Source organism: Melanostigma gelatinosum (assembly GCF_949748355.1).
Source record: "Melanostigma gelatinosum genome assembly, chromosome: 6".
NCBI classification, from domain to species: Eukaryota; Metazoa; Chordata; class Actinopteri; order Perciformes; family Zoarcidae; genus Melanostigma; species Melanostigma gelatinosum.
The window spans coordinates 9,518,734-9,536,260 of NC_136639.1; the positions used below are offsets into that span (position 1 = coordinate 9,518,734).

At 41.8% G+C, this 17,527-nt stretch overlaps 2 protein-coding genes across 2 annotated transcripts; both read right to left on the bottom strand.

Moving 5' to 3' along the window:
* Positions 1–3,326: 3,326 nt before the first annotated feature.
* mlec (malectin) lies at positions 3,327–8,086 on the bottom strand. The gene is made up of 6 exons (XM_079269813.1): positions 7,888–8,086; positions 7,328–7,550; positions 6,679–6,857; positions 6,223–6,399; positions 4,215–4,272; positions 3,327–3,624 (listed from the first exon to the last, which is right to left on the bottom strand). The coding sequence occupies exons 2-6, from the start codon at positions 7,527–7,529 to the stop codon at positions 3,380–3,382; spliced, it is 861 nt and encodes a 286-aa protein (XP_079125939.1). The 5' UTR covers positions 7,530–7,550; positions 7,888–8,086; the 3' UTR covers positions 3,327–3,379.
* Positions 8,087–9,605: 1,519 nt separating this feature from the next.
* On the bottom strand, positions 9,606–16,740 carry cabp1a (calcium binding protein 1a; the record flags this gene model as incomplete). The annotated part of the gene is made up of 7 exons (XM_079270229.1): positions 9,606–10,537; positions 10,614–10,686; positions 10,796–10,870; positions 10,989–11,098; positions 11,198–11,341; positions 11,564–11,594; positions 16,006–16,740. The coding sequence occupies 7 exons, from the start codon at positions 16,738–16,740 to the stop codon at positions 10,512–10,514; spliced, it is 1,194 nt and encodes a 397-aa protein (XP_079126355.1). The 3' UTR covers positions 9,606–10,511.
* Between the last annotated feature and the right edge of the window lie 787 nt (positions 16,741–17,527).

The window sequence follows — 17,527 nt, forward strand, 5'->3', positions numbered from 1 at the left end:
GGGCGGGCAGATGTTTTGCTGTTCAAATTTGTCTCAGTTTAAATTCATCTCATGTTCAGTTGCTTTAAAAATGAGGAAAGGAGAAATGGCAACAAGCTAGAGATGGTCAACTCAAAGAAATTTACATTCATCACAGATTAATTAACATTACTTTTTTAGGATGGACATTTCAAGACAATTGGGTGTCATGGCAGGGAATAATTAATGGGGACAACAAATCTGATGACAAGACTGCTTACCAGACGAGAGGAAAAAGAAGAAATGAAGAACCTTCAGCATCACGTCAGGTGACTTAAAGAATTATGATGGAATGGCGGCAATTCTTTGGTTCTTGTGTGAAAAAAACCCCCCAAAACAGAGCAGATCTTCATTCCACTCTAGTTCATTCAGTTGTGAGATGTATTGACAGTAACAGGTCCAACACAGGCTAGTGAGGAGCTAAATAGACTGAAACAAGTGCTGGACATTTCACACAGTTCTCCTACTGTCTATTAACCGTATCTTTTGTTTTTGACTGGCTTTGCTCCCAAAAAAGTTGAGTTTCAAGATATACTTCTGACAGATGCCCTTTAGTCCAACCAAGACTCGTTTCTGTGGAATGAAAATCTAGCCCAGAAAAGTGTGTTTTGACAAGAAGAAGAAAAGAGGGCGAATTTGATACAAGCCAACAAAAGAGCAAGCTCAGGCGAATGACAGTAAAGCACAATGTATTCAATAATTCAAGGCAACAAAGACAAACACAAAAATAACATGACCTTAAAATACATGAGGCAGTGCAAAATGTCACACCAATAAAATATCAAGTTTTAAAAACTCAAAACAAAATAGATCCTGAGGAAAAAAATTCAAACATACAAATCCAAGCGAATTATAAAACATCTCCAGATCAGCCCCGCTCTGATTTAAATTATATATAATAGATTGGAAGATCCCATATTTTCAGACATAACCTCATTTATTTGACTTTCCGACAGTCAGTTTAACAGACTGCACCTTAAAAAAAAAAAAGTTAAACTATGTACCGGGCAACCGCTCCTCCCCCAGAAGAAAGGCCACAAAGTTGTCATCAGATAATCAAAGAAACCCGAACAGCTCAGCTACAGCACGAAAGAGAGGAGAACAAAAAATGTTGCATCTTTTCAGAAGAAAAACAAAAGTGCTTGTATGTCTTAAATATGAGTTGAGTTTACATCTTCAAAATAAAAATCAAGAAGAAAGAAATTCAAAACACCAACAATTGACCAAATATTTTCTGGCTTTAACTTCTTGCTCGCCATCAATCAAAATGGTAAGGAGACTCGAGGAGTGAGGAAGGATCCACAACTGAATTATCAACCGCTTTCAAAGCACTGCATATAGCAACAGCACTACTGGCAAAGGGTTGTTGGGGGACATTAGCATTAATGAAACAGGTAAATTCACTAAATCATCCTTGGAGTCGAGCTACGCACGTAAGGGATGGAACTAGATACATAAAGAGGAGGGTTCACAACTCAACTTCATTAAAACTGAGGAACGAAGCTGCTTTTCAGAACACATAGACAGCAAAAAGGGATCTCATTGTCCAAAAGCTGCGACTAAAAACACAGTAGAAGAAGAGTCTGATAATGTGGCCATGTAGGAAAAAAGGCTTACATTTTAGATTGAAATAGAAAAAAAGAAAAGATTTGTCCCCAGTTTGCTCAATCAATTCAAAAGGACCAGAACAAGTAGCGTAATTGCACTGAAAAGTTCACACTTAATTAACAAAATGGTACAGTCCACATTAAAAAGTTTTAAGACAACAGATTTGAAAAGGGTGAGTGAAGATTTTGGAAAATGCAATAATTGTTGGTTTATAACCGAGTAAATTTGATTTTACATTTGATTTTCTACTTACACCGATGTTGTGCTTTCGCATCTCTGACTGCAGGTGGATGAACTTGTGGTGCCGCACAGAGCAACTTTAGGGATGTTTGAAACGAGTGCATTGACCGGCACAGACTCTTTAGGGCTCATTACATCAACATGGAGCTGCAGCGACCCGTTCTCTCCCAGAACTGAAGTCCGTGGCCCATCAGAGTCAACACAGCATACCGTGTGAAATCAAAAACACTAATTTATGAGGTAAGAAAAATGACAACCGTTCGCCGCCGATATAAAACGCGCCCAATGCTCTAGTCCTCTAAATCAAATTTGGATAAAAGGGGTACTGTATGTCCACATATCGCCAATTTCAACCACTTGCCACAGAGGCCTCAAGCCATTTGTCAAATTAAAACAGGCCACCAAGTTGTCTTTTTCTAACTAATTTTAAAAAAGACATTCTTTGGTGAAACAAAGAAGCAGGCATGCATACTTAATCACTGAATAGAGAAGGCAAAGCTCATGTAAAGATCCTGACTCACTTTAGCTTCAGCACTTCACAGCATAAACTTAGACTCTGGTGTCTCTGTTCCACATTCTCACTTTGTAATGTTTGAACTTTAAAATGGATCATTTCTTTAAAAATAAAAAGTAAAAGTACAAAAGATTTTGTGGTCACTGTTGAAGACGCGTTTAATGGCCTTGAATCAGTGTTTGATGGAACAATGCCAAATAAGTCTATCACGCGCCATACCACACACCATCTACAGATTTGGGAAAAACGACCTATATAAAAAGGCAAGCCGACTTAGACAGCAAACAATCCCGCCAGCTACAGAGCTGGTTCAACGACAAGTTCTTTTTTCTTTCAACTACGTATGGCAAGAAGACGATGGCACGTCAACAAAGGACTAACTACATCTGAGTGGAAAGACATAAAAATGCAAGTTGAGAAAAATGGGAGCCTCTCAAATGGCAACTGTATATCCACTAACTACTTAACCAATTTCTAAGCGGCACCATTTCAAATTTTAGCGACCACGTCTGACCAGATGCGGAGCAGGAGTGTTAAACAGAGTGTGCTTCCTGGCCACACCCAGTAGAAAACAATGCTTTTAGTTTATAAAACGGGCCCAGAACAATCTCTCCTGAGCACCCCAGAGCTGCTGAACTGTGGTTTCAAACCGTGAAGACTGGCAAGTGTAAATCCTGCACTGTCTCTGAGTGGAAATGACTAACATAGTTCAAAACTGTCAGCAGAGGTGGATGCGAAACACATTCACAAAGAAGCGCACAGCATACACTTCCTACATCTCCTGTTCTTTGCTAAACAGCATTTGCTTTGTCGCAAAGTGGCTTTCCGAAAAGTTATTGTCTCTTTTTTCCCCCTCCGTTGTCACGATTTTCTCCACGCTCTCTCCTGTGCGATTGCCTTTACCTGTATACTCCCCCCCCCCCTCGCCACCCCCTTCTCCCTCTCCATAGTCTCACTCCGCCTCGTCTGCTCGACGTCCCCTCGATCGCTAGTTGTAGCTCACAGCCGACAGAGGCAGAACAGTGTAGGGATGAACACCCCGAACGCCACAAGGATGGGAAACATGAGGCTGCTGTTGTCTGCTGCGTATGGGTTTGGTGTTCGGGGCCCTGACTGGACCCTGTTCTTGGAACCTGCTGGGACCTTTTTCTTCCCGCCTTCCTCGCCGGCCTCACTATCCTCCTCTTCTTCCTCCTCTTCCTCGTGCTTCTCCAAGCCAGGGTGAGGCTGAAGTTTTGGCACATCTGTCCAGTAAAAAAGTGCAATGGAAGTTTGTCCAAATCATATGCAAAGAAATTGGTTCACAAATGGATTTATCAAAGCACTTTGTTATAACACTGCTACAACCAAGTCTACAAGTAGTGTCAGGGCTCTCAACTAATTCCTTTTCTCCATCCTGCTGTAAACGTCCTAAAGCTCAATCTAAGCCGCCCCGAAATGAATGTGGACATGAATGAATGAATGTCATCGTACGCATTTACCATTCCATTACAAAAAAACAGTCCAACGTTCTCTAACTGGTAACATTAATACCAGTCTTACCTCAGTGATTTGGGTTGAATTTCCTTTTGTGGCTGTTGTAAGGTCAGAGGCCGCTGATATATGTTGTGTGTGTATTTACTTTGTCAAAGAGATTTAATAAGAACTGTGTGCTGCACAAAACGTGCAGTCATTTATATCGCTGTTCATTGTAGCGTAGCAGTTTTTTTTCATTCTTCCAAGTCCTTTTTTTTTGGGCCTGTCCTTCAGCTTAAGCTCTAGCTGCGACTACTTTACTAAAATAAGTACATGTGTTTGAGCAACATAATGGTGTGTTTGCGGTCTCTGGACTCACCTTCTAATGTCCCCTTCATTACATAGAGAGCGCAGACCTTGGGGTTGTCATAATAACCCTGAAAAACAAGAGTGTCAAATGTAAGAAATGTGATTTAATAACATACAGGAGTGATGTTAAATCTTGTTTTTCTTCTTACAAGAAACATAATGATGGTTCGAGCACCCTTATCTAAATAAGGTGATACATTTACATTCTATCTATCACAGTGGAAGGAAAGAATCATCATCAGGTGGAACAAGTGGACAGTCCAAAACAAAAACATCTGTGCTCGTGAGAGTTTGTCAGAACAGTTTTACAGGAAGAGTGGACAGTGTGTCCCACTTGTATCTTTTCAAAGAATGAAAGTGCAGAGAGGGCAAGTGATCTACAAACAATAAAAAGAAGAACGAGGTCACTAGATAAAAAGCTTTTTTTAAATATGCCACCTTCCAAATTTAGCCTACGGCCAGATGTTCTAAAACCCCACAGGAAAAATCTTAAATTTGACCAGATCCCAGGTCTTAAAAGGGAATACATATCATTTGCACATATTATTTGTATGGCCTGCAGCAAGTTCCCAAATTTAAAAACACAGATGCAAACACACACTTAACCACACATTTTAATATTAGGCATTTGTGCAGGAGGAGAAATTAAACGTTTGCAGATACACAAGTCATCCACCCTCTACAATGCCTCTCCTCACGGCTCTCGGACAAATGTAGGCCAATAGGAACAGAAGTGAGGTGTCACATGGCGCTGCATTGATTGCATGGAGTACAAAAGGGAAAATGTAACATAGATCAGGTTTTAGGAAGTGTCTCAAATGTAGAGCGTTGATGTTGGCTAATATGAGGGGGAGACACTTCACCAACACAATTGCTTCTGCAAGCCCACATATTAGGCATTTGTGCAGGAGGAGAAATTAAATGTTTGCAGATACACAAGTCATCCACCCTCTACAATGCCTCTCCTCACGGCTCTCTGACAAATGTAGGCCAATAGGAACAGAAGTGAGGTGTCACATGGCGCTGCATTGATTACATGGAGTACAAAAGGGGAAATGTAACATAGATCAGGTTTTAGGAAGTGTTAGATTAATGGGCCTCATAGCTTATTTAGAGCCAGGCTACAGACTTTTGGACATTGTAATGTCTTCTCCTAAATCACAGGAAACAGCAATCGTATTTATTAGAAATGGGGAAAAAGGTGAGCGCCCACTTACCTGAAGAAGGTCAATAAATGGTGGAAAATATGAAAGCAGATTCACAGACAGTATTAGTCTGGTGTGAACTAAAAGAGTAAAGTTAATTGCTACACTACAAGTCAACAAAAAACGATAAAAGGGCAACCAGATGTGCGACCGTTGCCAGTCATTTGCATGGCCCACACACACGCCAACTGACTGTCTAAAGCCTTTCAGACATGGAGTCCATTATGCAAATGTGCCGTCGATTTCACATGGCGGTCTCGTGTTTGAAGAAGAGTCACTTTGCCATACAAGTTATGATGGTAATTTAGCACACGGCTCAAGTTTGAAATGAATGACGTTCAACATTTTGGGAACTACTCTTACATTAGGTAGCTTCATATTAAACAGACAAGAAAGTGGTGTGCATCGTTTCATCTAATTTTTAGCAAAGAGAATAATTGTATTTCTCAAACTATTGCTTTAAATGTTGTCACTAGATAATTCTTACTGTTGCTGAAGTAGTTATTTTTATGACAGCACTACCTATTATTGAAGTAATTTCAATATAAAGTAACATTACTTGTGTAATGGTTATTCTCAAAACGCCTGCCCATCGCACACAGCTGCCCATTGTCATCTTAAGAAAATAAACTATTTCATATAGAAAATAAATGATTAAACAATAGAGCTGCTCGGACAGCACTTTTATACACATTGGGCTGAATTAAGACTTACATAAAAATATTGTAATTACGATCAAAACTCTTGAAAACACTTGAATAGCTTTTTCTTTGTAAGAAACAATCCGTAACGTGACATGTATTAAAAACTCACCTTCACAAACTCCACAGTGAGCTTGCCGTTGAAAGTGGACACCTCTCCTTGCACGCTCAGCTTGCCACGTCTAATAGAAAAGGGCACGATCTCATCATGAGCGGTACTGTGACCAACTCGCTCAAAGATATCTAGGTCCTTCACCACCACATGGCCGCTTAGACGGACGTCAAACACCTAGAAAAACAAATTCCAAATCAAGCAATGATTAACAGCTAATCCACACACACAGCTTAACATTCATGTTGCCCACACTAGAGTACACTGATGGATATTCAAACAGCTCCCAGAGTACTGTCTGAACACAATTGTGCAGTGAAATGTATATTTAAAAACAGGAAAAAATGACATGCCTTGCTCAATGCAATGCATTGTCCATTCAAACTGTGCAGACAAATATAACAACTTTATTAAATACACATTCACACCGGAATGGCTCTGATTTATTATTCATACCTTTTGCTGTGACTGGGCGAAGTAAACTTCTGCATACTTCATAACTAGTATATAGTCTCCTTCCTCGCGTATCGGGACATCATATCCAAAAGTGTCCTCATTGTAGCGCTCCGTCTGATACAGAATCTGGTCCTCTTGACTGGAGCGCAGTATTGGCAGACGAACGCCATAATCAGATGCTACAAAAGGAGAACAGTGTGAGCTTCACATTAAAAGCTACATTACTGGAGAGATTATCATGTTTTAAGTCAAGCAAAGCAACACATTGCACAAGCCCTGACCTTTTCCGGCACTCAATGAAATACAGTGGCCTTCTGTCTCAAATGGCATGTTACCAGAATGTGTTCACCACTTGCAATTACAGTATCTGTGTCTAGTAACTGGAGCCAAGAATGACCCACAGTCAATTTGAGCATATCATCACCTGCTTCCTCTACACACTGAAAGAGGCGGAGCTGTAGCTCTATATGCTGACTCCTCATTTGCTTGTGGTTACTGGCGGAAGCCGGACGAAGCAGAGAAATGTACATGACTCTGAGGAACAGATTTTTACGTTCACAATGTCCCACTCTGCAACACCTTACAGGTGAAGCCCAGCTAGACACGCAGATACCTATCAGCAGTACAACTGCGGTTAACATCAACTCACCTTTGCCAAGTTTTCCTTCCAACGGGTCCTTTTTGAAGTGAATACCGTGCACGTCTACATGCGATTCACCCCCGCAGTTGACAGCCCAGATGACCCGTTCTGCTAGGCTGAGGCCCCCGCCGTCCGCCCAGCACTGATCTGCCAGCAGCGACAGCACCGCTGCAACCAGCCCGGCGACGAGCTGCGCCGTGACCCGCTGCATTGCCACACACAGGCAATGGTCCTAGACACAAGAGACAAGACAGCGTCGGTATCTGCTTGCTTGCAGCATATAACTACTCAGTTGCTGTACGGAAGTAACCCTTCATTTGACCACTTAAGGTTAGCTAGCACAAGGAGCTAGCCAGCTTGTCTTGAGGACATGCAACATGATATCTAAGTTAGCCAGCATGCAGTTGCACGAGCACACAGAGACACAGGAAGTAACAGTGGAATTTAAACAAGTATCACAGTTTAACCATAACACAACTTACAGTTTGTGTTAATTAACTTAAGAAAACTATAAATACATATATAAATTAGCAGCGAGTAACGTCGGTTAGGCTAGCTAGCAAACCTACCTGTCTAACCAGAAATACTTGGTCTACGAGAGCTAACGTCCATACAAATGTCCCTGAACCCGTCTTTCGACCAACGTGTAAAATGGTCGATGCTAATACAGTCTCACCAAGTGCCTATATACGATAAGTTGACGGTGAGGAGATATTCCCAGCTGCTGGTGGCAACAGCCTGCTAACGTTACACCGACTTTCATTCAATGTGAGCATCCGAACCAACGTTAGCGCTGCTGCTAGCTACAGTGGCTGCCAGTGTGCAGGAGGCGGGGCTACGTAACGTTGGACTTCCCATATGGCCAATGAGTGACACATACTCTGTGCAATCACATGCTCCTGTTCCGGTTTCCTGAACTATTTTACACCATTTCACATCATAGCACAATCACATAGAACAGAATATATAATTGTAAGAAATGTAAGATATCTTATATGTCCTACAACATATTCAAAGGGACTCAAAATCATATATCTTTTGAAATATAACAATATTACACGTGCTCTTTAAGAAATATCCACGCCCCCTCTTTCCGGTATGGTATGGTCCGGGTCGTGTCCAATCACAAGAGTCCAACGCAGCGCGCATACGGTGCACTCGTCAGTTGCCCGGATAGGAATGAATGAATATTGCTATGGCAACAGCAAATATGGATGACAGGTGTTCATTTGTTTTTAACTTGACACAGCGTAGGTAAACATACCTTGGAATACCATCTATCCTTAACAGGAAGCATACACAACCCTGTATAGTTAAACTGTTTGTTACAGCTGGTGCTATATATTTTATCAATATTTGCAATACATTTTAAGCAAACTCCTTCAAAGCCCAATTTTTTTCCACAAAGTACTTTGCACAAGTATAATGGCACATATCTGTTGATGCTGTTTCCACCAATGTTTCTTCAGAGGCAGCATGTTATCGAGCAGTTTTATCGTGGGTGTTGCTGTGCCTGAAAAACTCTCCTCAATTCTCTCCACATGAAGCACTAATTATTGCACTGATACTTTTAGTGTTATATCGTTTTAACTGCTTTACTTTACCATGGTTTTCATGTTTTTCCAAATAGTTTTAGCAGGAGAAAGCAGTGACATGAAATCACTGCAGATGCCACTGAGAAAAATAATGTAAATAATGTCTGTCACTGCCTCCCAAATACAGCAAGGTCTCTCTTTATCATAGGCTACCTTTTATGCATGCCGTGATGTTTCTTTAGTAATATGTGTAACTAATAAATATGTTTATAGTATAAATAATTAGAACAAAATTAGTCCAAGGCCATGCAGGACACAGCAGTTATTTTCAGTTATTTTCATGTGATGACTTGCACAAAGATGGTTCTGCAGGTAAAGCTTATCCAGCCAGAGGTGTATGAACAATATATATCATAAGGAGGTTTGAACTCAAGACATGCAGGGACATCACACAATGCTATACTAATATACTGAGGACACTTTAATATAGGCCTTATATATATATATATATATATATATATAAACAGTACAGATTCCAAAACAAGTTGTAACATGTTTTTGAGTAAGGATCATTTCATGTCTGAATAACAAACTGAAAACCATTTTCTACTATTTTGCGCATGTTTAGCAACATCACCACAGAAAAATGGGCTCAAATGTAAACACCTTTTATTTTTCTACAGTTAACTTGTTGAAATATTTGATTTACTTTGTTAGACAAAAATGCAAATCTGCATACTGAATTTTAATACATTTTTCTCTTTGGCATGCATGAAAATTGCTTCGACAACACAGATGTGTGGGAGGTTACCACAACTACAAACATATTGACACTGACATACAGTACAGGTACAACATAATCACATCCACTGTAAGTACAGTTAAAATATGTCGTTCCTACTATGGTCTCAGACAGTACGGATTTTTAAAAACAGACATTGTTCCCAAAGCTACATTAAACATGTGAGCACTGAAAAACATAGGATGCTGCAAACCAGAGCTGCAATGAACACTGCCCTTGATCTATAGCGAATAACATATATGAAATGTATTTCAGAGTTTAATATCAAAGATCTGCCTCTTCGCTGCATGAAGTAGTTGTCAGACAGTGATGCTTTTATATAACTCGAATGGCACAGTGAAAAACCACAGATGGTCACACAGTTACAATGCAGGTGTTATATTGCCACATGGGTTCCTGGTTGGAGCACCAATGTCACACTAATGACATTCCACTTACAATTTCTAATATAACACATACTGTGTGACAACATACCGAAATGTTAAACAGTGCACTGATCTTTTACACTCACATTTTTGTAAGACTTCTTTTTTCGTAGAAGATGAGACAAGACACCAGCAATCTATCTCCATAGGAAGTTATTTAGTGAGAATTAAAGTGCAAAAACACAAGTTGGACAATCGTCAGCTAGGCTACAGCAAATTCTGCCTCAGTTGAACTGGAGACTTTTCAGGAAGAACACTTGAACACTGATTGAAAGTGTGAGGTGACTCCTTGCTCCACAACATTCAAGGAGTTTTAATTCCAGTGTCATTCAGAATCGGATGGCTCAGAGATCTGAGCATGTCCTCTGTTGCTCTTGGTCAAGTGTGGAGAAGGACACAGCTTCACATTCAGGACCGATCATTTCAAGATCTTAGCGAGACATCATTCGTACAAACTCTGTGAAGAGAGAGGAAGAGAATGACAAAGAACTCTACAGCGAACCGTAAATGAGTAGGTAATAAAGAGGATTTACCTTCAAAGTCAACAAGCCCGTCACCATTCAGGTCAACCTCCCTCAGAATATCTTCTACTTCCTTTAGACCCACCTGGAAAAAAAAGAGGTTGGCAGCAGTTAGTGGAGCACCACACACAGAGGGTATTCATTCATGAATGGTTCGGAGACTCTCAGTCTTCTCTCTCTGATCCAACTCTTACCTGCTGGCCCAATAACTTCCTCATTGCATCTCGGAGCTCAGCTGTGCTTATGGCACCATCTCCGTTAGTGTCGAACTGAGAATAAAAAGCAGAGAAACAAAAAATATAAATTATAAAAAGTAAATAGTAAAAATCTCAAAACACGACCACAGTTTCAGAAAGCAGTTATCTAAATTCAAATCCGCACTCTTACCTCTTTAAACGCGTCTTTTAACTCTTTTATTCCGATCATGTCTGCAGTTTCGGCGAGGAGTTTGGGGCCCATCAACTCTACAAAATCCTCAAAATCAACATGACCTCCCACTTAAGAAAAAGAGATTTTGGCACAGGATGTCAAACCACAACACACATAGAAGATACAACTATATGCATAACGTTTAAATACAGAAGTTGAGTCCTTACAGTTCATGTTTATCTGTTGACTCAGTTCAATCAGCTCCATTTCAGTGGGCATGTATCCCATAGTTCTCATACAGTTTCCAAGGTCTTTACAGCTGATGAAACCATCCTTGTCCTTGTCAAACTCTTTGAAAGCATCCCGCAACTCTGTAGAGCAACAACAGGTATACATTTACCATTTGCTGTTACATTACACATGAGTACACAAATTATGGCAGCATGTGATGAAATATGTCCTTCATTTCAATTTGTTCTGTAAAGCATTTTGACAAACCTGTGTTTAATCATTTTAAAAATAGCCTACATTTTCTCTCTTTACTGCTTAACGTGAGTAAAGAGAGAGGGAACATTAAAGAAAGAGAAACTTACCATCCATTTCCTCTGGACGCAGCTCTCTGTCCTATTAAGAAATGACAATTAATCATCGGTCAGTGCAAAACCAAAAGCAGCTGTTATGATCACACATCATGACAAACTGCTCGTCTGTGTATGAGCTACATCCAAACATACCGCTGACAACGCGGTGACTCGAGTGATGCCCAGACCTAAATCAACGATCTTCTCCATAACAAGCCTCAGCCTTCTTGTGGACCTCAAGTTAAGGACTCCTAACGTTAAAAGGTGTTACCAGTACATTGAAACTATCTCACATCTTGATGACAAAACCTCCAAGTGTAAATAGGCTGATCCCTATGAAACATGACTGGAAACCATAACGCAGTTCACACAAGAATGTGACTGTTGTTATTTTTTTCCAGCGCTCGCTTACAATGAACGCAACCTTTAAAGGGCAGAGAGAGAGGAAGACATATCCCAGAGCCCTCAGGGGTTAACAGCAGGAGCAGTGAAAAGTCTAAACACAACACTGAGCATTGACGTCAGGCCTAAAGAACTGTCTGACCGGAACCACTGACATAGAAAACACAGAAGGCACATGAGTCCAAGGATGCTTAACCAGCCCATCCAACATGTGCGCTCCATCAGTGCTTCAATCTGTCAATCCATCGCTGTGAGTTCATCAACCATCATCTCTTACACTGACATGTCCCAGACCTCATCAGTTTACTCATGCAACCTCCATTACTGCGCTGTTGTTATTGACACTTGAAAGTACAAATTATTAAGGCTGCTCAGTCTTTTCATGCAATTCACCTGCCATCACTGCACATTGATTGATCAGTAATATTGTAGACTGTGCAGATGGGGTTGTAACTGAGTAACATTGAACAGTAAGTTGCTGTATATTCGCTGTGTTGCTGAGAATTCAATAAGATCATCAATAGCATTCTCATGTCTGTGCAGTAAACGTCAACCTACCACCAGACGGTTAGATTATCTGAGCACAAAGAGTTGAGACAGGGGGAAACAGACACCATAACTCTGTCTGAAGTTCACGAAATTTGTCTAAAACTCCAAAATGAACATGCCATATCTTGTGTCCTACACGTCAGATATGACCACCTCAAGCAGCTTGTTTGGTAATGATAGAAACCTATCCAGGGTTAGCTATAGTGCTGATAAATACAGAGAGAGGAAAAAGACGTTTGTCCAGACTTACGTACAGTCTGCCTGCACGTGGCCATGCCTTTACTCAGGAAGACACAGGTTTGCAACCGTACGTTGCGCACAAGAACGCAGTTTTGTGTCATGGAAACAATGGACTCCTGATAAGGCTCAAGATACCCTGCCTGGCCCATCTCCTCACAGGACAGCACCCCTCTGAATCTCCTCTCAGCATCCTGGAGCATCTTTCCAGAGGGGTTCAGAGACAGTGTTAGAGATCTGTAGCCGCTTCGGATCAGAAGTGCTTGTGTGTGCTTGTGTGTATGTATGAGAGAGACACAATGATGAAATATGAAAAATGTCAGAAAGGTAAAATGCATCAATAAAACACCATGTTGCCAACTTTCCACTCATCATTCATAACAGTTTACTCTCCACGTTGGAGGGACTCGCACCTCAGACCTATACTGTCACAGGAACAATAAACATACTCAGAAGCAGAAAAAAGATGTCACAAGCTACATATGTTGCGATCACAAAAGACATTAAGACACATTTTCTTCTGCGCGACACACATCATTTTTTACCTTTTGCAAAACAAAGGTCTGCCAAAATTGGAAGCCAGTAATTTAACATGTTTATCAAAATGCACTCGAGAGCCAACTACAAGCGGTGCGGCTTCATAGTTTCAATTCATAAAGTAATTTCCACTACCAACACTGAACAGTGTGGATATTAAAACTCCAAACTCATGAAATATGTTCCTGAAAAACAATGTACAGATATCATGAAAAACATTGTTGCAAAAACAATGTGCAATATGATAACAGACAGACAGAAGGAACAAATGCAACAGCACACAACCACACGGACAGTTTCTGAGAATGCTGTACTGTTCAGTTTCGTTGACCAGTTTCACCTTCAAAATCCACCAGACAAATTGAGAAAGACTGGGCGTAATAGTGCATCACACTGAAAACAATCCTACCGTTCTCAGAGGCCAATCTAAGCAGTTTCCCATACCAGAGGAGAAAAGAGGCACTAAAAAGGACCATGAGGACCTTTTCTCCGCTATCTTTGCACTCTGGATTTTGAGACGAGTGCAAACAAGAGCAAGACCCATGAAGACAGGGGTGCTAATAGTGCTGGTTGAAAAAAAAAAATCTGGAGTAATTGAATGCAGGAATAGTATGAGCAGCATATGACACAGTGAGGTGCAGAGAGAGAGAGAGAGAAAGAGAGAGAGAGAAAGAGGGAGGTGAGTGAGGGCGAGAAACTAAATGAGAGAGGGAAGTAGACCAAGGAGGGAAGCAAAAGTATGCCTATTAAAGGAAAAGAAGGTGATCCACTGTCTGTGAGATATTTCACCCGACTGTCACAGCGACCAAACTGTTGTAGTTATTCTGTGAACAACGTAAACAGTTCAACGTGGTGTCACTGGCACCAAAACAAGAGAAATGGGATAAGGGGTGTCAGCTTTCCTGCAGAAAATGATTGCAAGCAGGTGATCTTTGCTTCAGGGTCCCACATATAGTGTGAGGTGTTTGCTCTTATAGGCTGTAGAATTCAGCACCAGGCAGCTTTACAACAACACTCTGGAATGACCTATTTCCAGTCTCCTCACCTGTGCTCTCACTCTCAACTGTTAGACAAATTTGTCAGTTTGCAGCCTTGAGATTTGAATTTGTACATTGCATTTTGTATTTCTGCATGTGCCGTTGCTTTTTCTTGCCTTACACCCCCACACACATCATCCTCTGCCCTCTGCAGCCAAAGACAAAGTCATTCTGACCTACGGCAGCCATGGCACCAACGAGAGACGCACAAAGACTGCGATTGTGAAAAATGCAATTGGTGTATATATATATATATATATCGACAGAAAATCAGACCACAGACAGCGAGGTCATCTTTTCCTCTGCACTGAACGTTAGTGAAGATATGGTTCTCTTCGTGAAAGCTTTCAACCAATTTTTCACCCCTGATCATCACCATCTGCTTACATCTATTTCTGTTCTGTCGAAACACTGAACTCAAAAAATTCTCTTCACTTGAAACGCATCGTTCAGACAACATGCCAAAGATAGCGCATGCACCAATGCGGTACATTTCTGCGGTCATTGAACTCCTCTCCATCTAACAGTCTTGCCAAAGATCTTTTTGAGGTCACACTAATGTTTTCACAGAGCTGCTCGCGGGTTTATTTGTAGAATAGGCTTTCATACCATAAGGTTTTTCTCCTGAAGCCACAATGTATGATCTCTGTGGTCCCGACTATATTTTACGGCTGAGAGATTCCTCATTTTGAATTACCTGTTGATTCATGATGAGATTAAAATCCAAACACCCTACAAGGCAAGAACAGACTGACTTTTGAGGAAGGGACAAAGAAATGCTCTCAATAACAACATATTTTTCAGGAGTTTAAGCAGCGAGGTGGAGCTTTGTGAGGATTTGCAATGTAAAACTAAAACCGTTAACAGACTCTAGCACGGTGAGCAGAAATTATGCAAAATCACACCACTGATAAGAATCCAAGCATATTAAGCTGAGCTCTTTCCTTTTGTGTGAATAGACTTAAGGCTTAAAATAGAGCCTCCGTCACTGACAGTAACTTCAAAGTGCTTTGCTTCGAATACATCCTCAAGGCGGTGTTCCTGATTGAATGATGCAAGAACAATAGGATATATCTTTGACCAAATACACATTAGCACATCAGATATTTCCACCTCTCCGTATCATCTGCCCCAGCACATCCACTGAAATAACAAAGGCCTGCCTGATTGAGAGAGTCTGTAGGAGGTGGTGCTGTATTTACAAATTACATAAGAAATGGATGTGTAGAAGAAGCTTTCCCAGTCCAATGACGGTGTTTGCAGAGTGCATCACAGAGCACATGACCATATATTGATTGTAAACATTTCAGTATAGCCAGAAGCCACACTTAACCACTTCATATATCTGTGCACTTTTGTAGAAAGCACAAAGCACTATTTTCTGCATCGCAAAGCAAAGGGAATTGAATGCATTTCATTTTTAGATGAAGCGGGCAGTACAAGAGACATTCATGTGGTCAATGAAATGATCCATTCGCAAGCCTTTTTATTAGAACAGGCGTAACCAATATGTTTTAGATCAATTAGGATTTGGGGTGTCACTGTCACAGCTTGTCAGGGCCACAGGAGCATCTCTGCACTTTACACATTAAACCTCTGAAAATTAGTTTATCTCACTGAACAATTGTGGAGGTGATTTCATTACAAAGCAACTGATTAATCCATTCATTTCCCTGTATGTCAGGGACTTACCTGCCCAAACAGTGAATTGAGGATAGTGCGTATATTGACATCAGAAGCAGAAGAAGCAGCACTGGACCTCCGGGAGCGGCGAGAGGACCTGCTGGACACCGGGACCAGGGAGCAGGAGGACGGGGAGGGACTGTTGACCTGACCGCCGCTATTAGCCAAATTGCCCCCTTTATGGTCCCTCGGCTCACAGAGAGGAGCCCTGTCGTCGTTGCTGTCCGACAGGGAGGGCACCCTGAGGACCGGACGGGTGTGCGTGCGGCAGCGACTGGGATGCTCAGGGTCGGGTGGTTCTGCTGCCGGCGGACGGTCCTCCCGGTTGAGCTTCCTGTGGTGGTGATGCCGGTGTGTGGGCTTGGATGACCTGCAGCGCTCCTTCACTCCTCGGTCCGCCTCACCGTTTGGCTCCGGCGGGTCAGGAACTTGGCTGTGGGCGGCATGTGACTTACACTTGCCCCGAGTGGCTGCATCGTTACTGCTGTCCTGGCTGCCGACGAGGGACGGATGGCACAGGGGTCTCCGGGCACTGATATCGCACTCGGCCGACCAGAATGACTCCTCGGCTTTGCTGTTGCTCTGGAGTGCGGCGGGACGGTGGTGGTGCTGGTGCTGGTGCTGATGCTGCTGACTTCTCCGGCTTTCTGCTGTGCGTTCAGGGAGGTGTGTCAGTCTCTTCACCGCAGAGGATGATTTCAGTAAGGAGGTCGTGGATTCAGATTTTGGAAATGAGGCGCTCATTGCTGCGGATCTGGTCTAGTCTGTCTCGGTGGGTTGATCATCGACATCATACACCGTTTTGTCTCCATTGTCGACCCATATTAGCATAGCAAAGCCTGTTAAGTCAGGCTACATTTCACCACCTGATTGTTGTGCGGCAGCGCCACCGGAGCGCGCGCAGACAGCTGAACGGAGGGGCAAAAACGGCGCTGCAGAGCGCGTCACCTTTTCATTGATGTGAATGCTGGTCTCTGGCAGCGTGGCAATGACGTGGGTGCATGGACAGTCGTAAAATATCCAGTGGTCGGCAAACTTTTCCATGACAAAGACAGAAGAAATAGATAAACATCACCCCCCGATGAAAATGTGCCTCACAAGGAACTGATTTGAGACAGCGTGAATGTGCAAAATGAAACAAAAAAATAGCCTCATAGTTGAATATATAGGCTACAGTCCCGGCAACAATAACAACCTTTGTGAGGCCATTTCTGATTTTGTGTTAGGAGCAGCAATTCTTGTTTTGTGATATGGTCAGTGTTGTGTTGAATAACATTGTTTTACTTGCGTCGTGTTTGTCTTTCCAGTGGATGAAATATCACTGACAGTGACACAATACTATTGTATCAATCCAGAGCCATATTAATCTGCCATAAGGCCTCGTGGCGAAAACGAGCCACAAACTAACCCGTTATAAACGGAAATAACTAATGCAACAGGATTTGTGTATGTGAGTTAGATTGTGAAAATGTGAGTAAATACAAATCTTAAATACAAAGATGTAAGCATAATATCTGCAGAAATATCAATA